The 26,553-nt window shown below is 41.8% G+C and overlaps 1 protein-coding gene across 1 annotated transcript in view; it reads right to left on the bottom strand.

Annotated features, from left to right (window-relative positions):
* Positions 1-2,987: 2,987 nt before the first annotated feature.
* TNFSF13B (TNF superfamily member 13b) overlaps positions 2,988-26,553 on the bottom strand; it is a 50,354-nt gene continuing 26,788 nt past the window's right edge. Inside the window, exons 4-6 of the mRNA XM_075852488.1 lie at positions 13,613-13,725; positions 7,969-8,119; positions 2,988-3,287 (exon numbers count right to left, since the gene is read on the bottom strand). Of these exons, the coding sequence (XP_075708603.1) occupies positions 3,175-3,287; positions 7,969-8,119; positions 13,613-13,725 (377 nt within the window). The 3' untranslated portion in view covers positions 2,988-3,174. The remainder of the gene's footprint in view (positions 3,288-7,968; positions 8,120-13,612; positions 13,726-26,553) is intronic.

Below are 26,553 nucleotides of genomic sequence, written 5' to 3'. Positions count from 1 at the left end.
AACCTGAGGAGTGGGGCTTTAAACGAAAATAGAGCCTACAACTCTCCCGAAAGGACCTGTAGGGAGAGACCCTGCATTTGCTGAACCAGGGTCTCAAGGGGGTCCATAGTAGTGTGAGGGACCAGGGTAGAGTAGGTATATAGGCTTGTGATTATGTAATGAAGGGGGTAAGGAAACAGACAAATGAGCCCTAATCTACCCCCACTCAGTCCCTGCCTACTTTCAACGACCCGCCCTAGGCGACAGGGTACAACTGGGCGACGGTCCCTACGCTCAATAAGTGCACGACAGACAAACAGACAAGGGTACACAGAAGCAAGGGAAAAGGGGCAGTTGCCCATGGCAACACCGTGAGCAACAAGAGTGGTGAACGAGTCGAGTCAAACCAGGAGTGTACGAGGTACCAAACGCAGAGCAGGAGAGTAGTGAACAAGCCGAGTCAAACCAGGAGTGTACGAGGTACCAAATGCAGAGCAGGAGAGTAGTCAGTAAGCCAGGGTCAATATGAAGCAGGGTCAAATGGTTCAAGAAGCTGCAGCAGGGCCAGGAAACAAAACGAGAAGAATCACAAGCAAGGAGGAACAGGAAAGGCAGGTATAAATAGACAGAGGGCGGAAGCTAGCTCTGTCTGGCCAGGCTGTGATAGGCTCTCCAACTCCTAAGCCTGCCATCCTGAGTGGTGGAAGATGGAGTCAGTCTCACAGACATAGAAGCAGGTGCAGACTGATTACCTGTGGGCGTGGATACAGAAGCTGTGCCTGGCAGATCCTTAACAGCTGTCTTATACTGACACATTCATGTTACTGAAGTGTTTAGACAGTGAATAGACATTCCTTCGAGGCAGGACGGGATGTCTATTCACAATCCCGGCACTTCGTTAACGTTTCTTTGGTACTTACAGCAGAGCAAGCGAAATCTTGCGAGATCTCGATGTAAATGACAGGTTACAACGAGATTACGCTTTGCTCTGCTGTAAGTACTAATTCACTGAATTTTGACGATATATATTGTGCTCCCACAAATATGAACAATTGGAAATTCACTGAAGTGATAATGAGTAAAATGTATAACTTTAATTCATAGCTATCTAAAAACAGGGGTACAATCACCACTGTGAAAAAGCCCAACCGTGTATTTAAAAACATATTAAACAAAATACTCCAAGTCCTAGTTCGTTTGCGAACCCTTTATGACTGGGTATATAACAGAGATATCAAATTGTGGAATCAGCGTTTAAACATTGGTGTAGCAGTGGTTTAGACCCTCGTACACACAGGAGCCTGCGTTAACCGCGCCTGAATCTCCCAATGTACAGATGCACAACAATGCCACTGCCCCCTACGCAAAATTCCCTCACTTCACCCGACCCTACGCGTTTCTATACTTATCATCAGGGGTCTGTCAGTCTGGTCAGGATGCCAGCAATATTTTCTTCAGCAGCAGGTATTCTACTGCACAACACGGAAGCATGCATGCATAGATGTCAGCGGCATCTATGCGTGCATGCTTCCGTGTTGTGCAGACCCCTGATGATAAGTATAGAAACGCGTAGGGTCGGTGAAGTGAGGGAATTTTGCGTAGGGGGCAGTGGCATTGTTGTGCATCTGTACATTGGGAGATTCAGGCGCGGTTAACGCAGGCACCTCTGCTGTAAGTACCAAAGAAACGTTAACGAAGTGGAGGGATTGTGAATAGACATCCCGTCCTGGCTGGAAGGAATGTCTATTCACTGTCAAGACACTTCAGTAACATGAATGTGTCAGTATAAGACAGCACATAGTGAAAAACGCAGTGTCACTATGCGCTGACTAAATGAATGGAGAGGAGTGTATGACGCTGATTGGTCACTGATTGGTCAGCGTCATACACTCCTCTGTACAACGCCCACTTGGTCTAAAGTAAAAACATGCCCAGTTTGGCATTAAGAAACTAATTAGGATAAAGCTAAAATCGCTCCTAACGTGGTAAATATATAGTTTTTCTAAATAAAAATCACTGCGGTCACCTACATTACAGCGCCGATCTCCTTATATAGGAGATAGGGCACTTATAATGTGGTGACAGAGTCTCTTTAATTAACCACTAGCAGATGGAGGCCCATTTGAATTTTTGCTGTGGGGCCCTTTATTCTCTTTGTATACCCCTGCTCCAAGGTCCAATGTCGGTGCAGTTTATACCATTTCAGATGACGCATGGTATTGTACATAGTGACTACAGGTTTATATGTGGTTGCTCAGCAATATCTAAACTTACGCACAGAGCTATCCTTTCCTGTGAGCTTATGCTGAACTGTTGTTACTCTTAGGCATACCTATCTAGCAATAATGGCGCTTACATTCACTGGGACAACAGAGAAGGAATTTCACAAATGTACTAGTTGGACATGTTGCAATTCAGTAGCCCATATTCTAGTGCTAATGGATTTCTATGGGGATTGATTATATGCCCATTATCAGTGGATGAGGCTGAAATGCATGAATACACATCCTTTTTTCCCCCATGTATTGTATACAATGTATAAAACTGAAGAACTGTATACATTATAAATTTCTTGAACGTCATGTTGATGATATTGCCTTAGTTTTATAATACTGTGTGTCTCTAAGTGACAGTGAATTTAAATCATACATTAACCTTCAAAACTGCTGACAAAGCAATGGGGATGGGAGGCTATTTTAAACATATATTTTATCTAGGTCATACAAGTGGCATGACCGAGAAAGTGCCACTAGGGCGGAACATGATGTGCAAGTGCTCCTCCACTGGACACTGCAAGCCCCGCCCACCTGCTCTGAGTGACGGCTGAAACGGGAGAATCAAACATCGGTTTCTCAGTCATGCAATTTGCATGGTCAGGAAAAAAGGTATATTTTCAAAATGCCCTCCCCCTCCCCTATATTACTTTGTCAGCTTTTTTAAGGCCTTAAAACTGCTGACAGATTCCCTCTAAACTTGCATGGAAATGTTTATTAAAAAAAAACCTGACAATGACTTACAGAAAGAACTGTTGAAATAAATTCTGCACTAATAGTATATACTATTACTGGATTTCTCAAAATAATCAAAGCTCATTGCATATTTATTTCCTGTTTTGACATCAGTCTGTCACAATACTGTTATTCCCCTCCCACAGTGAATGCAACAGGAAAAAAAAATCTTCTTTTGTTTCTCTATTCACAAGAGTTTAATCGCCCCAAAGAAAGTACCATGTCCATTTAAAGAGATGTTTGCATTGTTTCTTGGTATTATAAGCTGCAGTTCATCACCTTCATCCAATTTTGCAATTCCTAGAAAATAAAAACAATGTATAAAAAATGGTGGGAAACTGCATGCCAAATAGAATCAGTAATAGCAACTATATTGGTTTTCACCCAGCTTTCATGCACTGGAATAACGGAAAGTGCTGCATAGAAGACAACTCATTAAGTTATGTTCACCGGTGGTATGCAGATTTTAGCGAAAAATTCTGTTTAAGTTAAAATAAATGTACTTTATATAGTTTATATCAATATAACTACTGTAAGCAATACTCCCACCCTACAGATGTAGCAAAATTTATCTTGACTCTAATAACTTGCAGCAGAGTGATATCACACAACAAAAGTAATTGAAAAGCCAAGTTAAAGTTTCCTGCCATGCGTTTAATGCACTAGGAGTCAAGTTAAAGATTGCTTCAATTTTGCTCTGATTTTGTTTTTACCTTAGGTTAACACCTTTGTAATCAGTATTGTTACTGAATAATGGGAGCAACTGGCAATATATACTCATACGACACAATAAGGCAATATTATGTTATTATTTTTAATCCATCTATCTGACACGGCTGTCTAGTTTAGAAAATCCATGTTCATATATTCTAATAAGGATGTTTTAAATTAAAGAAAGTGCAAACCTCTGTTCAGACCTTCATGTCTTGGTTAGAGTGGAGAGCAAGTACAAAGAATGTCTCCTACTCTGGAGGACCTGTCCTGTCTGTAACACCCATGGTCGCGGACCGTCGGGATTACTCACCTCCTGATGGCCGCAGCCATGGATCAGTGAGCGCTGGCCCGCATCTCCTCCTCAGGAGACGCTAGCGCTCACTTCTGCTCACTTCCACTTCACTCTACTTTGTCCCATAGGGTGCGCGCACACGCTCGTGCCCGGTCTTAAAGGGCCAGCGTGCGCCTGAATTAGATACCAAATTAGCCCTTGATCACCCTGGACTATAAGAAGGATCCCGCCCCTTCCTGCATCACCTGAGCATTATTGTGTTACCTATGTTAGTCTTTGCAAATGGTCCCTTAAGTGTTTTCCAGTTCCCAGTGTTCCCATCCCTGCTACCTGTATCCTGTATCCCGTGCTACTTTGTTCCAGTGCCGTTAACAGTTGGAGTCGTGCTGTGCTGTTTACTAGGCCTTCCTTGTTACATTCCGCCTGGTGCCTGCCTGCTTCCATGGTCCCTTCTGAGCCTACCATCGCTACTGTCTGAACTTACCACAGGTACCCTTATCCGTACTATAGACTGTGACTTGGTATCCTGTTGGCCAGCTGCTATCCCACTTTAGCGGTACGACCCATGCACCCATCGTGGCACTGTCCTGCATTACACAGGCAACAAATTGATTTGAATGGGAACTGTGTAATGCTTCATTTCTCCTGTGGTGGTGCTGTAGAGAAATATAACACTTAGGCTCCATGTACACGAACGTATTTTTGCGGCCGCAATCCACCCGCAAATCTGTGGGTGAATTCCGGCCCCATTCATTTCAATGGGCCCATGCACACAACCATGGTTTCCATGGTCCGTGCATGGCCCAGGCTCATAAAAATTAATGCGTGCGGCCATGTGCATGGCCCGTGATTTGCCGGCGGCCCGCGGTGACACTCTGTGGCCATCCGACCCGAACATCACAGCTGTGCACATGGCTACGTCGTGTGCATGAGTCATGCCTTACTGCCAGGTTTTTCACAGATTGTAGCTGATTGCTGGGGGTCCGAGCACAAGGACACACATGATCAGATAATACTGTGATATTTTATTAAATGGTTTTTAAAAGAGCTTTAAATTTTCATTCAGGAAAATATTTTGATTGACTTTTTCATTTCCTAAGGTTGGTTTCAAACAACTGTATTAGGGCAGATACAGATGGACGTTGCATTTTGCGCGCGCAAACAACGCAGAGTTTTGCGCGCGCAAAAACCATTTGACAGCTGCGTGTGTCATCCGTGTATGATGCGCGGCTGCGTGATTTTCGCGCAGCCGCCATCATAGAGATGAGGCTAGTCGATGCCCGTCACTGTCCAAGGTGCTGAAAGAGCTAACTCTTTCAGCACCCTCGACAGTGAATGCCGAACACAATATCGAAAAACCTGTTTAAAAAAAAGAAAAAGTTCGTACTTACCGAGAACTTCCCGGCCGTTGCCTTGGTGACGCGTCCTTGGTGACGCGCCTCTCGACATCGGGCCCCACCTCCCTGGATGACGCGCCAGTCCATGTGACCGCTGCAGCCTGTGCTTGGCCTGTGATTGGCTGGAGCTGTCACTTGGACTGAATTGTCATCCCGGGAGGTCAGACTGGAGGAAGAAGCCGGGAGTTATCGGTAAGTCAGAACTTCGTTTTTTTTTACAGGTTCATGTTTATTGGGATCGGTAGTCACTGTCCATGGTGCTGAAACAGTTTAACTCTTTCAGCACCCTGGACAGTGACTATCTCCGGACGTCGCGTACCGGAAATTTTTTTGCCGGGTTCGGACAAAACGAGTTCGGCCGAACCCGGTGAAGTTCGGTTCGATTGTCCGGGTTCGCTCATCTCAAAGACACTCCATTTGGATGTTTGGAAACAGAAAAGCACGTGGTGCTTTTCTGGTTACATTCATCCTTTTGACAGCTGGTGCGCTGTTCCAGTCGGTTCGCACGGAAGTGCTTCCGTGTGACCTGCGTGGTTTTCACGCACCCATTGACTTCAATGGGTGCGTGATGCGCGAAATACGCGGAGATATTGAACCTGTCGCGCTTTTTGCGCAGCTGACAAACGCTGCGCAAAAAGCACGGACTGTCTGTACTGCCCCATAGACTTGTATTGGTCTGTGCGTGGCGCGTGAAAACCACGCGTCCCGCACGGACCGAATACACGCTCGTGTGAATCCCCCCTTACAACCATTTTTTAACATCTGTATTGATGCCCTCAAACCTGAATCCCCCACAGTTCAACTGAACTGAACTTGGGCTCTAGGGTGTCTTATATTAGGCTCATTGTGTGTTATATTGTCTGAGTTTGGTTCAGTAAAACCACAGGAGGTGCAGGTGTTATAATTTAGCCATGAAACTGGCTTAACTGAATACCTGAATAGTGCCTGAATTACATAATTTAATGTAGAAGCAAAGAACAGAAATTTGGATCCAGCGCTGATGTGGGTAAAAAGGAAACTTTTTCCTCTTTCTCCAGTGCAATATAATATGCATCCATTACATAAACACAAAGCAGGAAATAAATAATAAAAAATTGTTTCTTTTCCCTGGTATGTCTGAAACACGGCCAATTATAATAATAGAAACTTTACCTGCTAACACTCCACAATTGTCTCCTCTTGTTTATTTTTAACCAGCAACACATGCACACATTTTTGATACGTACGTTTTTAGCCATCCTATTCACACTTCCTTTTACTTTGTTTCAAGAATATTACTGACTATCTGGGTTCATGTACCGCTTAGATTACCAAAACAGAATCGTAATCACGACCTCAACAACATAATAGTTCTGATTTTTAAATAAATGCAATATTATGCAATCCACAACAAACAAACTTTTTAAACCAGGCACTTTCCCCTACACTTCAACCCTTTTTCCCACATGCTGGGATCGTAGAGATAAAATAAAAATGATCCAACCCGCATCTCGTTGCAGGAGTGTTTTCCCCCAAAATGTAATCCAGGATATCAGATTGACCGTGTAAGTAACTTCAGCCAACATAATCCGATATGTACAGTATATATAATCATGACACGGCACAAAACAATGTAACCATAAACTAAATTAAGGGAATTCTCTAGTTAGTTTAGAATATTGAGAAAACTCACCCTCTTATCAACTCAGGGTTCTTACATCTCTATGGCAGAATTCAGCATCGTATTTTAGCTCCTGTTTGCGTTCCAAGGAATTTTCCCTACCTGGAACGCAATCAAGAGACACATGTCGGACCGGATACAAAGCCCAGCAGCACATGTCAGTATTCTAGCATAAGCCATGAGTAAGGACGCAGGAGGCGTCTGAAACGCGTAGGCTATCTACACCATTGAACCTCCCTCTGTACTAGGATACCATCCTGCCCATTTTGTTTTTAAACGATCAAATAAAACTTGGAAAAAGTTTCCTTTTTTCCTTTTTACCCACATCAGCGCTGGATCCAAATTTCTGTACTTTGCTTCTACTTCCGATCGTGTGCCGACACGAGGACCCGAGCGCGACAAGCATTACAAGTCTACATACAAGGTGAGCTGGAGATTTCCTCTTTTTTCCATAATTTAATGTAAAATACCTCTGTAGGATAACTGATGGTCCGTAATGATTGCTGGTTCCAATGACCATTTAATAAGGAATCCCATATTGTCTATAATTTTTAGGAGACCCAGGATTCCTGGTATTGGGCAGGTACAAGCAGAAACAACTTAGGAGCTGTATATGAGCTAGAGGTGGACCATGGCAGAGATGCAGGAGCCATATGTTTTATAAATTCGCTTGAATAGTTAGAAATCTATTTACTAGTTTTAAACATGGAAATGCACAATACTGATCACTATATCATATACTATTGCAGTTGTGATGCAAATGTAACATCTCTCTACAGATGGTGGTGATACAGTGTAACACTATAGACAGAGTTAGGACACAATGTTGTAATGTACTAACATAACATGACAAGTTACTAATATTGATGTGTCCTTCACCCTAATACATTTGAATCGTTGTGTAAGGTCACCATTTACCTGCTGTGAAACAGGAATTGTTTGGATTAGACGCTGGCATATTTTGTATGCATGTAAACAGAGTTACCAAGCTTGGATCATCACCCACTATATGTATTTTTTTCCTCTGGATTACATGACCCATGGCAAACACATAATCCCTATACCAAACCTGTAAAAAAAAAAATAATAATTTTATTAATAGTTATACATTTCGGACAAAAATATTTTTTTCTGTAATTTCTACTATAATATTATATTTAAAAAATTCTCCTCTGCCAACCTGCCTTGCTCTGTTCAAGACTCTTGGAATAGCTGGCAGCCGTTTTCGGGAATATCTGGCAGTTGGTTTCACACGGCTGTAATATGGCAGCATTTTAGTGGCCGTATTATGGTCGCAAAAAAGAGATCCCCTGTGGTTTTAATTAAAGAAGCTCTGTCACCAGATTATAAAATCCCTATCTCCTATTGAATGTGATCGGCGCTGCAATGTAAATAACAGTAAAGTTTTTTTGTTTTTTTTTAAAACCGATCATTTTTGCCCAAGTTATGAGCAATTTTAGATTTATGCAAATAAGTTTTTCAATGGACAACTGGGCATGTTTTCTCATTTTACCAACTGCGCGTGTATTCTGTTTTTACCAACTGGGCGTTGTGAATAGAAGTGTATGATGCTGACCAATCAGCGTCATACACTTCTCATCATTCCCACCCAGCTTCTTTCACTGCACAGACACACAGTGTGTTCTCGCGAGATCGCACTGTGACGTCACTTCCTCCCACAGGTCCTTCACCATCGCGTCGGACGAGAGAAGACACATCGGCTCCAGGAGTCCGAGAGGGTACAGTTGAATCTGCAGCAGCATATCTCGGACGCCTGAAGCCGATGTGTCTTCTCTCGTCCGACACGATGGAGGAAGTGACGTCACAGTGTGATCTCACGAAAACACGCAGTGTGTCTGTGAAGTAAAAGAAGCTGGGTGGGAATGATGAGAAGTGTATGACGCTGATTGGTCAGCGTCATACACTTCTATTCACAACGCCCAGTTGGTAAAACGAGTAAACACGCCCAGTTGGTAAAAACAGAATACACGCCCAGTTGGTAAAACGAGAGAACACGCCCAGTTGTCCATTGAAAAACTCATTTGCATAAATCTAAAATAGCTTCATAACTTGGGCAAAAATTATTGTTTTAAAAAAAAAACAAAAACAACCTTTACTGTTATCTACATTGCAGCGCCGATCACATTCAATAGGAGATAGGGATTTTATAATCTGGTGACAGAGCCTCTTTAACCATCTAAAGTTACCACACCATGATAAAGAAATGGCAAAATGTGCTTAAGGCTGGGTTCACACGAGAATGTTACGTCTGTAATGGACGGAACGTATTTCGGCCCCAAGTCCTGGACCAAACACACTGCAGGGAGCCGGGCTCCTAGCATCATAGTTATGTACGATGCTAGGAGTCCCTGCCTCTCCGTGGAACTACTGTCCTGTACTGAAAATATTATTACAGTACAGGACAGTTGTCCCACAGCGAGGCAGGGACTCCTAGCATTGTACATGACTATGATGCTAGGAGCCCGGCTCCCTGCAGTGTCTTCGGTCCGGGACTTGTGGCCGAAATACGTTCCGTCCATTACGGACGTAACACGCTCGTGTGAACCCAGCCTCATAGATTCAGAGAATATTGGTTTACAACATAAGCATTTTTTTTATACATGTAAGTGCAATTGAATAATTAATGGAAGCTATCTATCTATCTATCTATCTATCTATATATATATATATATATATATATATATATATATATACATATATATATATACAGTGAAGGAAATAAGTATTTGATCCCTTGCTGATTTTGGAAGTTTGCACACTGTCAGAGACATGAACAGTCTAGAATTTTTAGGCTAGGTTAATTTTACCAGTGAGAGATAGATTATATTTAAAAAAATAAAGAAAATCACATTGTCAAAATTATATATATTTATTTGCATTGTGCACAGAGAAATAAGTATTTGATCCCCTACCAACCATTAAGAGTTCAGCCTCCTCCAGACCAGTTACACGCTCCATATCAACTTGGTGCCTGCATTAAAGACAGCTGTCTTAAATGGTCACCTGTATAAAAGACTCCTGTCCACAGACTCAATTAATCAGTCTGACTCTAACCTCTACAACATGGGCAAGACCAAAGAGCTTTCTAAGGATGTCAGGGACAAGATCATAGACCTGCACAAGGCTGGGATGGGCTACAAAACCATAAGTAGGACGCTGGGTGAGAAGGAGACAACTGTTGGTGCAATAGTAAGAAAATGGAAGACATACAAAATGACTGTCAATCGAAATCGATCTGGGGCTCTATGCAAAATCTCACCTCGTGGGGTATCCTTCATCCTGAGGAAGGTGAGAGCTCAGCCGAAAACTACACGGGGGGAACTTGTTAATGATCTCAAAGCAGCTGGGACCACAGTCACCAAGAAAACTATTGGTAACACATTACGCCGTAATGGATTAAAATCCTGCAGTGCCGCAAGGTCCCCCTTCTCAAGAAGGCACATGTACAGGCCCGTCTGAAGTTTGCAAATGAACATCTGGATGATTCTGAGAGTGATTGGGAGAAGGTTCTGTGGTCAGATGAGACTAAAATTTAGCTCTTTGGCATTAACTCAACTCGCCGTGTTTGGAGGAAGAGAAATGCTGCCTATGACCCAAAGAACACCATCCCCACTGTCAAGCATGGAGGTTGAAACATTATGTTTTGGGGGTGTTTCTCTGCTAGGGGCACAGGACTACTTCACCGCATCAATGGGAGAATGGATGGAGCCATGTACCGTCAAATCCTGAGTGACAACCTCCTTCCCTCCACCAGGACATTAAAAATGGCTCATGGCTGGGTCTTCCAGCATGACAATGACCCGAAACATACAGCCAAGGCAACAAAGGAGTGGCTCAAAAAGAAGCACATTAAGGTCATGGAGTGGCCTAGCCAGTCTCCAGACCTTAATCCCATCGAAAACTTATGGAGGGAGCTGAAGATCTGAGTTGCCAAGCGACAGCCTCGAAATCTTAATGATTTGCAAAGAGGAGTGGGCCAAAATTCCATCTAACATGTGTGCAAACCTCATCATCAACTACAAAAAACGTCTGACTGCTGTGCTTGCCAACAAGGGTTTTGCCACCATGTATTAAGTCTTGTTTGCCAAAGGGATCAAATACTTATTTCTCGGTGCACAATGCAAATAAATATATATAATTTTGACAATGTGATTTTCTGTTTTTTTTTTTAAATATAATCTATCTCTCACTGGTAAAATTAACCTAGCCTAAAAATTCTAGACTGTTCATGTCTTTGACAGTGGGCAAACTTACAAAATCAGCAAGGGATCAAATACTTATTTCCTTCACTGTATGTATGTATATATGTGTATATATATATATATATATATATATATATATATATATATATATATATATATATATATATAAATCACATAAACAACCCAAAAGTTTGAAAAGAACGTTCCAGCAAAATGAAACAAAACGTGTATACAGGTGCAAGAACGCCTGTAACGGCAAATTTATACAGCACACAAAAAAATGGCGACAGCACACTGCGAACACTAATGCCACCTAAGCCACTAAATATAAATAAATATGCATTACTGCTAAATCTACTTACAATAGGGAGGTTTTAGCGCACATTTTGATCAAATGCTGTGAGCCCACCTGCCAAGACAAGGTGACCTCTATAAGGTGGGAACCTACGCTGCACATACACCTAGAACTGGGACACGGCCTACATATATCTGGGGATGGTAGGAACCAGCATTAAACTAATTAAAATCCCCCAGGACAGTATGGGAGGAGTGCAAGAACAAAAAATGGAGGCAGTCACTAACCCCACATATATGAATCACATAAACACAACAAAAGTTTGAACAGCACATTAATGTATATTTATTTATTTTTAGTGGCTTAGGTGACATTAGTGTTCGCAGTGTGCTGTCGCCATTTTCTTGTGTACTGTATATATATATATATATATATATATATATATATATATATATATATATATATATATAAGCAAAAAATGCCTGTTGATTTAGTGATAAAGCAAGTTGTCTTTATTCACAGCTGCAAAATTTCAGCTTAAAGGGAATGTGTCGCTAGAAAAAAAAAAAATCTTCAGTTAAACAATTATTATTTACGTGATTACACATTGTTTTAATTTTTTTAATTTTTTCACAAGTCAGGAAATATTATAAATTAGATTCTAATTTATAACATTTCCATGTGCAGGTCACTAGATGGAGCAGTTCCCAAAATTGCAGCATGGTCAATGTGGTAAAGCAACCTCATTGATTTATGCTTTAAATTTAGGGTGGACACACTCTCTCTAGTGTCCTCACACAATCCCCCCTCTCTTCTTCTGGCTAGTGCCAGGAGAAGGAAGGGTTTGAATCTTCAAACCTCCTACACTGTGTGCCGCCATTTTCTGAGCGACTGCACAGTGTAGGAGGATTAGATACAGGGCTCAGCAGACAGTATAACACGAACATACACGAACATAATACACACATCACATACACGAACATAAATTACCTTCTCCTGCCGCCTCCGTTGGTCTACGCTCCTATTCCTTGCGCCATCGCTTCCTTGAACATATGGCCGGAAACAGCGGCCGGTAGTCGTCATCTTACTGTCCGGCAGTGACTTCCGGTTCACATGAAAATGGCGCCGGATTTCGCTCTGCGAACCAGCTCCGTTTTGGTCTGTGTGGGAGCGGCGCATGTGCTGTTCCCACAGAGACGGCCTACGCTTCAGAGAATGGAACGGCTCCCGTTCGCATTCTCTATGGGGTTGTATGTGCCATATTCCATCTGTGTATGTGTCGTTAACCAACACATACAGAGATGAAAAAAGTAAGAACAAAGTAAAAAGTAGAACATGAGAACACAAATAAATAAAATGTATGTTAATATCATATTAAAAGCAATATGATTTAAAAAAAAATAAAAAATCATGACACCTTCCCTTTAAAGGGGTTTTCCAGCCACTAAAAAATTATGGTCTATCCTCAGGATAGGCCATGAATAGCTGATGGATAGGGGTCCGACTTTCAAGAACCCCGTGGATCAGCTGCTTTGAAGGGGCCGCAGCGCTCGTATGAGCACTGGTTCACCTTCATTTCTTCTTGCTCACTGAATCGTAGACAAGCATTTACCGGCAATTCACAGGTGCTACAGCCTTTTCTCCCATTGAAGTGAATGGGAGGAAAAGGCTGCAATACATCTGAATCGCCGTTAAATGTGTGTCGACAAGTCACAGTGAGCAAGAAGAAATGAAGGATTCATTATATTGGATTTATGAAGTAGTGACAACATGACTAACTTCATTAAAATCCTGGATGTATATTAAGTATTTTGATAAGTTTGATCCAAATAGAATCACAGTGGATCTGGGTGTTGCTGTCGTATTGCAAACAATTTACAGAAAATATGAGGGCCATTAAATAAACATTGTTGGTAAGAAAGAAAACAATTATTACATTAAAAATGATAAAAACAATTAAAAATGTGGTTCTCATGTGTCATTTTAGCAAATAATGTAAAAACTCAGACCCAGAACAGATACTTACACTTGTATTAAACCTTACCTGTCCATATATAAAAAATAATCCATTTTCTTTTATTAACATTTTATTTTGTTTTTCTTCAACAGCATTTCCTTGTTTAAAACTAAGAATCCAAGGTATTAAGGTGTTGTCATCTGAAATGTACGGTAATAGAAAAAAGATAATCAATGTGATGTGATAAGCACTATACCCTTTTATATCCTATTATACTGTACACCTATTTAGGTTATTATGGAGGTGCTCTATTTATGTTTTCACTTTGAAATGTTCTATCCTATATTCAATAATCTAAGATCCTGATCAATACTCGTCCAATACAGACTGCCCAACACATTGTAATTGAGATAATATTAATTACAGTGGGAATTACCGGAAGATCAGTATCCATTGTTAGGGTATGTTCACACGACAGCGTCCGTAACGGCTGAAATTACGGGGATGTTTCCGCCTGAAAACATCCCCGTAATTTCAGCCGTAACGGCATGTGCAGGCGCTTGAACGCCGCGTCCATTACGGACGTAATTGGCGCTGCTATTCATTGGAGTCAATGAATAACGGCTCCAATTACGGCCAAAGAAGTGACAGGTCACTTCTTTGACGCGGGCGTCTATTTACGCGCCGTCATTTGACAGCGGCGCATAAATATACGCCTCGTGTGAACAGACAAACGTCTGCCCATTGCTTTCAATGGGCAGATGTTTGTCAACGCTATTGAGGCGCTATTTTCGGACGTAATTCGGGGCAAAAACGCCCGAATTACGTCCGTAATTAGTGCGTGTGAACATACCCTTACTATATGCCCTCTGTTTTTCTCTCCCTTTATTAAAATTGTTTAAAAATATTCACCTAAAGGGGTTGTCTGTTTTTGAAAATCCCTTTTTGTTAGAAGGATTCTTAGAAAATAAGCTGATCACAGGGAGTCTTACTGCTGATACCTCAAGGGACCATCTGTAGTCTTAGTGGGAACTTGGTAGGACATTATTTAAAGGGGTTGTCTGCTTTCAAACAATTCCTACTTGTTAGAAGGGTCCCTTTACAATAAGCTAATTATGTGTGTCCCTGTGCTGGGACCCCCATCAATCAGTTGTAATCTATGGGAAAATCTGCCAGTAAGTGCTCAATTTCCCTGAAGTGCCACCACAGGGAAAACAAAGCATTACATAGTACCCATCGGGCTGCCTATGTAACGCACAGCCGTGCTGGGTCCTCTAGAAAGAGAGAAAGAGTTGTTTTTTGTAACATGTATATTGATAAAGGTCCTGAATGAGAGATTATAAACTCGAAAAATCCTAATAGGGTATTTGAGAATGTTTTTTCTAACACAGAATACCCCCTTTAATCTAAATATCTATAATACAACGCTTTTCTCCCATTATAACATACCACAGAATATATGTCTCTACCACCCAATCTATTGCAGCCTTTCCAACAGGTTTTCAGGTTCATTACTTGAATTCTTGAATTTTTTTTTCCTTTAATTTTGTTTTTTTTTCTCCACTGTAAGTCTTTCTCATTCTATAAATGCTTTGTCTAGCTTCATAACCTACCCTCCTATGAGGCAATCAAGAAGCACATATCAATCTGTAAACTAGAAAAGAATAAAGAAAAGGAATTAAGCTGCTCCTCAATTTGCCTTTTGTAGGTAACCCTTATTTCCCAGGAAGTTACTGAGAATGAATTGCATGTAAATAAAAATAATGAGCTATTCCAGGAAGCCCTGAGATTGCAGTTACATTGTTTACTGTTGATATTCACATGTTTTTTTTTATTAACCCCTTAATAGCGAAGGTCTTTTAAACCTTAGTGACCAGAGCAATTTTCGCAGTTTTGCTATTCACAGATGTAACGCAGTATAAGGGCTTATTCAGACGAACGTTGCGTTTTTGCGCGCGCAAAAAACGCAGCGTTTTGCGCGCGCAAAAACCACTTGACAGCTCCGTGTGTCATCCGTGTATGATGCGCGGCTGCGTGATTTTTGCGCAGCCGCCATCATAGAGATGAGTCTAGTCGACGTCAGTCACTGTCCAGGGTGCTGAAAGAGTTAACTGATCGGCAGTTAACTCTTTCAGCACCCTCGACAGTGAATGCCGATCACAATATCGAGAAACCTGTTAAAAAAAAAAGAAAAAGTTCGTACTTACCGAGAACTTCCCTCCCGGCCGTTGCCTTGGTGACGCGTCCTTGGTGACGCGCCTCTTGACATCGGGCCCCACCTACCTGGATGATGCCGCAGTCCATGTGACCGCTGCAGCCTGTGCTTGGCCTGTGATTGGCTGGAGCTGTCACTTGGACTGAATTGTCATCCCGGGAGGTCAGACTGGAGGAAGAAGCCGGGAGTTATCGGTAAGTCAGAACTTTACACGTTCATGTATATTGGGATCGGAAGTCACTGTCCAGGGTGCTGAAACAGTTTAACTCTTTCAGCACCCTGGACAGTGACTATCTCCTGACGTCGCGTACCGGAAATTTTTTTGCCGGGTTTGGCCAAAACGAGTTCGGCCGAACCCGGTGAAGTTCGGTTCGGTTGTCCGGGTTCGCTCATCTCAAAGACACTCCGTTTGGATGTTTGTTTACAGAAAAGCACGTGGTGCTTTTCTGTTTACATTCATCCTTTTGACAGCTGGTGCGCGAAACAGGCAGTTCGCACGGAAGTGCTTCCATGCGACCTGCGTGGTTTTCACGCACCCATTGACTTCAATGGGTACGTGATGCGCGAAATATGCGGAGATATTGACCATGTCGCGCTTTTTGCGCAGCGGACAAACACTGCGCAAAAAGCACGGACTGTCTGTACTGCCCCATAGACTTGTGTTGGTCTGTGCGTGGCGCGTGAAAACCACGCGGCCCGCACGGACCCAATACACGATTGTGTGAATCCACCCTCACTCTGTATGTGTTTTATGTATCGATGTGAATTTTGCACTGTTTTCTTGGGACATGTAGTGCTTCCTTTTTGTGATATATATGTATAGGTATCATTTTTGTGGAAAGACAGGAAAAAAGAAAAATTTGGATTTTTCATCATTTAAAATATAACAATTTGAAAATAAAAGTAGTTGTATCATACAAATGTATAGAAATATATTTTTTCATTTAACCTGATCACAAGGACACCTGACTTGGTGGTGTAGTTTATTTTTTTTGACCAGAAATATAGTATAAAACACAAGTGCCCCTTTTTTCAATTGCGCACTAAAATGTCTTAATTTTGTTTTTTACACCATGGTAGTAATGTATGGGTAATGGACTTTGAACATTGTGTTCTACAAACTAGACACTCTAAAATCTAAATCCAGCGGTTCAATGTCTCTTTTAACCCTTCACACTTTTTACAGAATTTGGCCAAACTTGGGCCAAAAAAATGTAAATTGCATTTTTTTTTACAAAAGTGTCACTTTTCTTAAGCCATTTCAAAACATTATATGACATACTGGTAAAAGTGACACCTTTCCACATTCTGCTATTTCTCCCGTGTAAGGCGATACCAAATATGTGTGTCTAATCTATTATATGGACCCGTTATAGGGCATATCATAGAAGGAGCCCATTTTGGCTTTTGAAGGCCCTTTTACGCCAGAGCTGATTTTAGTGAACCACGCTATATTTGCTGTGGTACTGCAGGTCATTTTGACAAATATAAATGTCCTGCTAATGTTCATCTAGGGGTATTGTGAGTATTTTTAATAGGTGGAAAGAAATAATACAGTATTGCTGCATTTTTACAGTGAAATATTATGCATAAAGTAACCCTCCCTTTTGGTTCTCCCTAATCCAATAAGCAACCCTCCCTTTTGGTTTTCCCTACAAAAACAGTGTGAAAGTTATTAATGTGGGACTGTATGATAAATTTCAAAGCATGGATAGTTACAGGGACCAGGATTAGAGGGACATGTAGGGCAATAAAATGGTGTGTCCCTTCGTATGCCATTTTTGCTGCACACTCTGCATCGCTTTTGGGGGTATTGTTTTTTTTTCAGTAGCCGGCACAGGGTGTTTAAAGTGACGTTCCACAAGCCGTCAGACATCTTTTGCCTCATGGCTGTGCCTGGGGTCAGGGGACTCAAATAAAAGGTGTTCAATTATGTTCTCCAGAAATTTTAAAAAAGTATTTTGCCCATTTGATTTTTTTGTACAGCACAAAGCCGTTGAATGTTGCCATCTGAATAAGGTGGATGGCCACCTTTTTATACCAGGCGCAGGATTTTCTTTGCACCAGGTATGGCTGTAAAGCCTGGTCAGGCAAATCCACTGCCCCCATGAATTTATTATAGTCTGTGATGCAGACCGGCTTCTCTTTATCAGAGGTGGCACCACGTTCCCTCACTATCACTTTTGTGTCTGTGTGAACAGTGCTTAGCATGAACACATCCTTGCGGTCATTAAATTTTATTGCAAGAAGGTTTCCACTGCAAAGAACACTTGATTCCCCCCTTCTCAGGCGTTTTCTCACAAGCTCCTGTGGCAAGCCCCTTCTGTTTTTGCGGATTGTTCCGCAAGCCCCTGTGTCAGCGGCATGCAGGTGCTTGTACAAGGGGACGCTGGTATAGAAGTTATCAGTGTATAACTGATAACCCATATTCAGCAGAGGCTGCATCAAGTCCCAGACTATTTTGCCACTGCATCCTAGCTCACTGGGACATCCTGGGGGGTTAATATCACGGTCTTTGCCTTCATAAATTCTAAAGGCAGATGTGTAGCCTGTACCGCTCACACAGAGCTTGTAGATTTTAACCCCATATTTTGCTCTCTTTGAGGGGGATGTACTGGCGGAATGAGAGCCTGCCTTTGTAACTCATCAGCGATTCATCCACCGCCAGGTTTTTTTCCGGGTTGTACACCAGCATAAATGACTCCTCCAAAATTTTTATCAGGGGCCTTATTTTATACAGGCGGTCACGGCCTGGATCACTACGGGGGGGGGGGGGGGGGCTGGTGATTGTCGTTAAAATGAGCACTTCATATCTGCTTCTGGTCATAACGGCTGGAAAAATAGGTGTGGCATGTATAGGGCTTATTGCCCAATATGACCGGATTGAGGGCTTTTTCGTTAACCCCATGTTGAGGATGAGCCCTGATATTTTTTACGTTCGCCAGTATTTGTGGGGTGCCACTGCCTTGCATTGAGGACGTTGGCTTTTCAGCAAGGAATTGGCGAGCATACAGATTGGTTTGGTTAACAACCAGCTCCAATAGTTCATCTGTAATAAATATATTTTTTTAAATTCGGCGCTGTAAAATTTTCCACATTAATATTTATCCCTGGTGTGGCAATAATTCTGGGATATTAGGGGAAAATGACTCTGTGGGTACCCACTCAATATATTCTGGGGGATTGTAATTACACACACGTATGACAAAGATTGTATCCAGACACACACGCAGACAAATTTATTATTTTTTCCTTACTTTTTTTTTTTCACAGACAAAAATACATGGATGTCACAAAAGCACGCTCCACTAAAAACTGATGTCGAACAAACACGTAGACTATAAAACTTTTTTTTTTACATATATATATTTATTTTTTTTGCACAAAAAAATTCACAGACGTCACACACGTACGCTACACAAAAACCCTAGGCTAACCCTAGACTAAACCTAGGCTAACCCTAGACTAAACCTAGGCTAACCCTAGACTAACTCTAAAATAGAACCTAGAATAACCCTAGATTAACCCTAAGGATAACCCTAGCCTAGGTATACAGTTGAAGTTTATATAAAGTTCATATATTAGATTTTTAGTAATTTTGTGTCTTTGGTGTCACTGTAAAATTCTCTCTCCGTCTCTTCTCATACAAAGTAACAAGTGTGAGGAGAGACAGAGAGACAGGGAGGAGAAACACTTTGTTTACATTTTGTGACCAATGGTTCTCACAGTGATCACATGAAGGGAGACCACTGTTATTGGTCTCCGATCATCTCTCTGAAGCCTTGGCTGTGATGCCCGCGAAATCCGCTCCGATGCAGCCCCCTCCCTCCCAAACCACGCAGATGTGGCGCTTGCTATTGAGCGCCGCATCTGAGGGGTTAAATATGATCGGAGACCAATGCTAGTGGTCTCCGATCATTGCCCTGAAGCCCGAGGCTGTTACCAGCAGCCCGGTCTTCAGGAGATCCCCCGCGAAAACAGCTCCGATGCGGCCCCCTCCCTCCCAAACCACTCAGATGTGGCGCTTGCTATTGAGCACCGCATCTGAGGGGCTAAATATGATCGGAGACCACTGCTAGTGGTCTCCGAACGTTGCCCTGAAGCCTGAGGCTGTTACTTCAGGAGATCCCTGCACGATGGCAGAAAAGTTCTTCTGAAGTGCCGACGTGAAAAGCCGACACTTCAGAAGAACTACCCTAAACGACCGACGTAAAAACACTATACGCCGGTCGTTAAGGGGTTAAAAGAAATACAATACCTTAGGCTCTGTTTACATAACACCTTAAGTCAGATGTATACATCCGGAATATTGTCCGATATATACCTCTGAAGGAAGGCTCTCACGTATGCCACTGTAAAGGCATACAATCGCCCATAGTCTCCCATTTAAAAAAAGTACTAAAACAAAGTAAAAAGGACACGGCGCACATAGTGCAGTTCAGATAGTAATTTAGAAGAGCACAATGGTGAAAAATTGCTCACCTTGTGGTTGCAAGTACTGGCAGGTATTTGCAATGTAAAATAAGCTGCTGCCAATCCCAAACGCAAACACCCGGAGGGGTTGCCAGAAATAGTAAATGTATAAGAGCAACACAAATGTATAAGAGCAACTGACGTAGACGCTAGTCCGGCGTTGAAAAACGTTGCATCTGTATCTTGCCTGACGAAGACGCCAGTCCGGCGTTGAAACGCGTTGCATCTGTACCTCACTTACCTAATACATCTATTTGTTCATTTTACAACCAAGCAGCGCCTGTATATTCCAGTTTTTGCTCTTATACATTTACTATTTTAAAAAAAGGAAATTGTGCGGTATACATTTTTTGACTAATTCCTCAGGTAGTAAATAGTAGACTACACTTTTCTATTCTTTTGGCCTCCGTTGGGATGAATGGAGTGCTATGTGTACATTTCACATATATGCCAGGTGCTTTACCTGGTGTATACACCAAATGTAGGGCTCAATCCTGATGTGAATAGAGCCTTACAATTTTAAGCACTCTCCAATCTGAGCAGGACACATTGTACTGATCATCCTGACCAGAGGTGGGATTTAGAGTTAAGACCAGTTCTCCTAATCTGGCTGTCAAAACCCTAACCACTTCTTCACAGAACCATTTGCTGGCTGAATCCAGTTTAGGTGCTTTATACTGCTGTCAATAACTGACAGCAGTATAGAGCACCTTAAATCTATCTTGGCCCTTGCTGTTGCCCCTGCCTCTGACGCTGACCAATCAGCGCAAGGCAGCTTGAGAGTAGTTCAGGCCCTGTTGGCTAACTACAGCAAATTAGCATATAGGGAGCCAAAACAACATTGGCCATATCTCTGGAACGAGGAAGGGGGAAAAAAGAAAGGGATCAGGAAAGGGTCCAGGAAAGGGTCCAGGAAAAAATAAAAAAACGCTGGAATTAAGGAGATAGCGATATTCAGGTCAGTAAACCAGTTCAACATATATTACCTAGTGACAGGTCCTCTTTAATAAACTGAGGACTGTGTGTCTTTGCAGTGTTGGACTTGAATATCTTGGACTCATCTAAGGAAATGATTTTGAGGGCCAACCCTACATCTATACAGGTGTTATGTTGTTATCTTTTCACACAGGACCTTTCATCAATAAGATCTGATAGGTTATTTGTGATTCAACCCTTCAAAAATAGACCTTAGAGGTAGATGATTGGCTCCAAAGTCAGCTTCAATTGGGGTTGCCTTCTGCTTGAGCTTTGTGGTCCTGTTCTAATAAGGGCTCGAAAGTCTGTCAGAACTAGAGACTACCAGGAGATAATTTGGTACACTGGCAGGCTGTAACGTCCGTGGTCGCTGATCACGAACGCCTTCCATCCAGTCGACGCCCTTCTCTCCAGAGATGTCTGCACATGCGGCCATCCTGTTCCGCAGTGACCACCAGGGTGCGCTCGCAAGCTCAGTCCAGACTTGGGAAGCCAAAGCGCACGCATGTGGGAAATTGAGCTGATTGCTCCCAGAGCATCCTGGGCTGTAAGAAGATCCCAGCCATATGCTTCCCTGCCTGAGCGTTGTTTGTCGTATCCTAGTTTGTCTTGCAAATGGTCTCCTAGTGTTTTCCAGTTCCAGTGTTCCTGTTCCTCTATCCTGTATCCCGTGCTATCCTGTTCCAGTGCCGTGTTGTGCTGTAGCCATGCTGTACCTACGCCTGTCCTTCTGCCTATGCCTGCGTAGTCCCAGCCGAGCCTGCCTTGCTACTGTCCAAGATGCCACAGGTACCTTATACGAACTGTGAACTGTGACCTGCACCCTGTTGGCCAGCTGCCATACCGCCAAGGCAGTACGGCCCAGTGGGTCCACAAACCCAACGTGACACAGGCTAGTCCAACCCTGTGTCTATGCATTACATAGATGAGGACGTAATTTCAATGGGTGCCACATAATGCTTCAATTGACACAGGAGAAATGAGCAGCATTCAGCCACTTCAATTTGGGATGACCGAACCTGAATAGAACTTTTCAAAATGATACAATCCCTTTAAAATCCCTTTTAAATGTTTATTTTATGGCTTTCCACTTGAATTCTTTCAATTTAAGAAATGCTTCATATTTCTGCTATTTATTGCAGTCTAATACCAAGAGCCTAGGCTTTGTATGATCAATCACTACATGAATTTGTTTGACCTTCCTCTTTTTCAATAAGTTCTGCAGTTTTAAGTTTTAGGAGTCAGACAGACAATACCAAGAGCAATAAAGCAGCCAATATTAATCTGTGTTTGCATTAATATTTGCCCTTCACATTTACTGTTTTACAGATGTCCTTGTGTCATACAGAAAGTGATAAGGTGAAGGGACATGCATTGGTTGATAAAATCAACACTTTGTATCCAGCATTCATAAATTAACCACAAAACAGAAAAACAACATGCACACATGAACATTAGTCATAATGCAGCATAAGAGGTAATCCAATAAAGTACTCCAATACAGTAATTTAATTTAATGTATCCTACACATGTTTAATTGAATTTATTAGTGCACATATTTTATTTAATGGACATAAATTAAATTCAAAGTAATAACCTTGCAACATGGGTTTACCAAGCCATTAAGTATCAAGCTTTATTTAACTAAAGCTGTCAATGATATATTGCAAAAACAAATATTGTTTGAATTATTTAAATATATATTTTCTGAAAACTTTAAAATAAGGCTATGTTCACATCTGCACTGGGGCCTCCATCCGGATACCTCAGTGGAAACCGACAGACGAAGGTCCGTCTATGCGTTGTGAGATGCAAGTGTGAACAGAAAACACAAATACACTGTGGAAAGTAACATTGTATAACACACATCTAAAAGAAATAAAACTAAGTGGCAAGCTAGAGGCAGCCTACTATGTAGATAGTAATTACTAGCAGTATGGAAACTGATATATGGCAGGTGCACATCTACAGTATCTAAATGTTTAAATATTATATATTATAAATGTCTGTTTTAAAACACACGAATTAGATAGATAATAATAAATAATCACATTATTTATATAGCGCCAACTTATTCTGGAGCACTTTACAATTAAGAGAGAACTTGTACAGACAAAATCAGACATTGAAGCAACAAACTATTTAACAAATCAAACAAGAGGACTGAGGACCCTGCTCTGAGTACCCAATCTATGAGGAAATAGGGGAGACCCCAAATGTAAAAAATGCTTGTTTAGTAAATGGTCCAACCAAGTTTTATAAACATAGTGTAGTACACATAAATCTGCATGAACCAGTCAAAAGCCAGTATCTGCTGTGTGTGACAGACATGAAGTGCATTAGGGTGCAAGAAGTGTGTGGGATACTGCTGAATGAGGGGATCAAGTTCTCATAACTAATGTAATAAGGAAGGGGGGATGGTAACGCAAGGGAGTCACATTAGGAAATGTTATATGCCTGTCTAAAATAATTTGTTTTCAGGGCACGCTTAAAACTTTGTTGGAAAGTAATCTAATTGTCTGGGGGAGCACATACCGGAGGACTGGTGCAGCACGAGAAAAGTCTCAGAGACGGAAGTGGGAGGTTCGGATTACAGAGGATTCTAATCTAAGGTCATTGGCAGAACGTAGAGCATGGGTAGGGTGGTAGACAGAGATAATGGAGGAGATGTAAGGAGGTGCAGCACTGTGGAGGGCTTTGTGGGTGAGAGTATTCTAAAGTGAATAGGAAACAAGTGCAATGACTGGTACAGAGTAGAGGCATTGGTATAGCGGTTGGTTAGACAGATGAGCATGGCTGTTGCATTCACGATAGATTGGAGAGGGGAGAGTTTAGTGAGTGGAAGACGGATTAGTAATGAGTTTGTGAGAATGAATCAGAGCGACAATGAGAGCATATTCTAGAGATGTTTTTGAGGTGCAGGTAACAAGTGATTTAAGTGCAAGTGATTCAATAGAAGGAATAAAGGAAATATCAGAGTGCAACATAACCTCAAGACAGTGGGCGTGCTGCCTATGAGTTAGGTTGTACTACACGCTGAAATGAAAACATCAGGTTGAGGTAGCTTGGTAGATGGTGGAAATGATGCTCAGTTTGTGAAAGAGTCAGTTTCAGATAGAGAGAGGACATGATGTTAGAGACAGCGGACACACAATCACTGGTGTTTTGTATTAGAGCGGAGGTGATGTCACTGGAGGATGTATATAATTGGGTGTCAGCATAGAGATAGTACTGGAAGCCAAATCTGCTGATATTTTTATGTTTAAAGAGGCTCTGTCACCAGACTATAAGTGCCCTATCTCCTACATAATCTGATCGGCGCTGTAATGTAGATTACAACAGTGGTTTTTATTTTGAAAAACGATAATTTTCGACAAAGTTATAAACAATTTTAGATTTGTGCTAATTTGTTTCTTAATAGACAAGTGGGCGTGTTTTTACTTTTTACCAACTGGGTGTGGTACAGAGGAGTGTATGACGCTGACCAATCAGTGACGAATCAGCGTCATACACTTCTCATTGTTCCAGCCCATTGTTACAGTGTGATTGTGCAGTGAAAGAAGCTGGGCTGGAACAATGAGAAGTGTATGCCACTGATTAGTGACTGATTGGTCAGCGTCATACACTTCTCTGTACAACGCCCAGTTGGTAAAAAGTAAAAACACGCCCAGTTGTCTATTAAGAAACTAATTAGCATAAATCTAAAATTGTTTATAACTTTGTCAAAAATGATCGTTTTTCAAAATAAAAACCACTGTTGTAATCTACATTACAGTGCAGATCAGATTATGTAGGAAATAGGGCACTTATAATCTGGTGACAGAGCCTCTTTAATAGCGGCTGTGTATTTAGAAATGAATAGAGGACCTAGGACTGAACCCTAAGGAACCCCAACAGCAAGAGGAACAGAAGAAGAAGAACTAGCAAATGGTACACTGAATTAGCGGTCAGAGAAATAGGAACAAACCAAGAGAGGAGAACAGTATCTTTGAGGCCAATAGAGTGGAGCATGTTGAGTTGGAGTTTGTGGTCTACAGTGTAAAATGCTGCAGAGAGATCCAGAAGAATCAGTAGAGAGTATTTGCCATTAGATTTATCCATCAAAAGATCGTTTGATACTTTAGTAAGGACAGTTTCTGAAGAGTGCGGAAACCAGAATATTAGGGACCTAGAAGAGAGTTAGGAGAGAGATAGAGGACTAGGTGTGAGTAGACCAAGCATTCCAGGAGTTTAGAGATAATGACAGGTTAGTAGTTAAGAAATATAATATTGGAATAGAGCATACACACCTCAGTCTGGAGCAGGTAAAGACAGGTGCAGTTATAGCTATAAAACAACAACTATAACGTGTAATTTACCGCTCTAACAGCCGGTGTTAGCACAAATCCACCCAATCTCTTCAGATAGTTGTTCTGATCCGTACTCTACAATTGACGAATATGCGTGCACCTGCAAATGTGTCTCTCTGTGTAATGCTGCTGGGACTTGTAGTTCTAAGCCATCACCACTCCCAAAGAAGTCTAATGAGACCTTTAAAACATCACGGGTACATAAAGCAGCACTGCAGGATGTTGTCTCAAATTAGAAATGTCTTGAGTATGATTGAACCTTTCTAATTTGAGACAACATCCTGCAGTGCTGCTCTATGTATCTTGAGCTTTTAAAAGGTCTCATTACATTTCTTTGGGAGTGGAGATAGTTTAGAACTACAAGTCCCAGCAGAACTACACAGAGCGACACCTGTGCCGATGCACGCCTACTCGTGAATGGTAGAGTCTGGATTGTAACAACTATTATCTGAGGAGACTGGATGGATTTTTGATAACACCGGCAATTAGAGCAGTAAAGTACACATTATAGGTCGGTAGGTAGCAGCGAAGGACAAATCAAAAGGTGTTTTATTCAGTAATGGGTTATCACAGCAAGTTTAAAAGAGGAGGAAAAAATCCCAGAAGAAAGAGAGAGGTTAAATATTTTCGTTAGGTGACTAGTGACAGCCGGGGAGAGAGACTGGATGAGCTGTGAGGGAATAGTATCAGGTATTAATAAGGCGGGTATTAAGGCGATAAGAGGGGAGTAGCCGAAAGACTTCTCTTATAGAGTCAATAGCTGAAAGGGAAGAAGAGGAGTTGTTGGAGGGAAGGGGATGGATGCTACTTGGGGACTGGGAGATAATATCATGCCGGATGTTGTCACTTTCAACTTTAAAATAAGTGTCCAGTACTTCAGCACTGAGATCTGTGATTGGCGTCTGACACTTTTCACTCCCTTCTTAGTCCTAAAGTGCAAAGTGTAATTTTGGATTATTAGATAGTGTGGAGATGAGGTGAAATAGGATTATTTGGTACAGTAAAGGGCAGAGCTG

The sequence above is a fragment of the Rhinoderma darwinii genome, chromosome 2, assembly GCF_050947455.1.
Source record: "Rhinoderma darwinii isolate aRhiDar2 chromosome 2, aRhiDar2.hap1, whole genome shotgun sequence".
NCBI lineage: Eukaryota > Metazoa > Chordata > Amphibia > Anura > Rhinodermatidae > Rhinoderma > Rhinoderma darwinii.
This window is presented reverse-complemented; position numbering and strand designations above follow the sequence as displayed.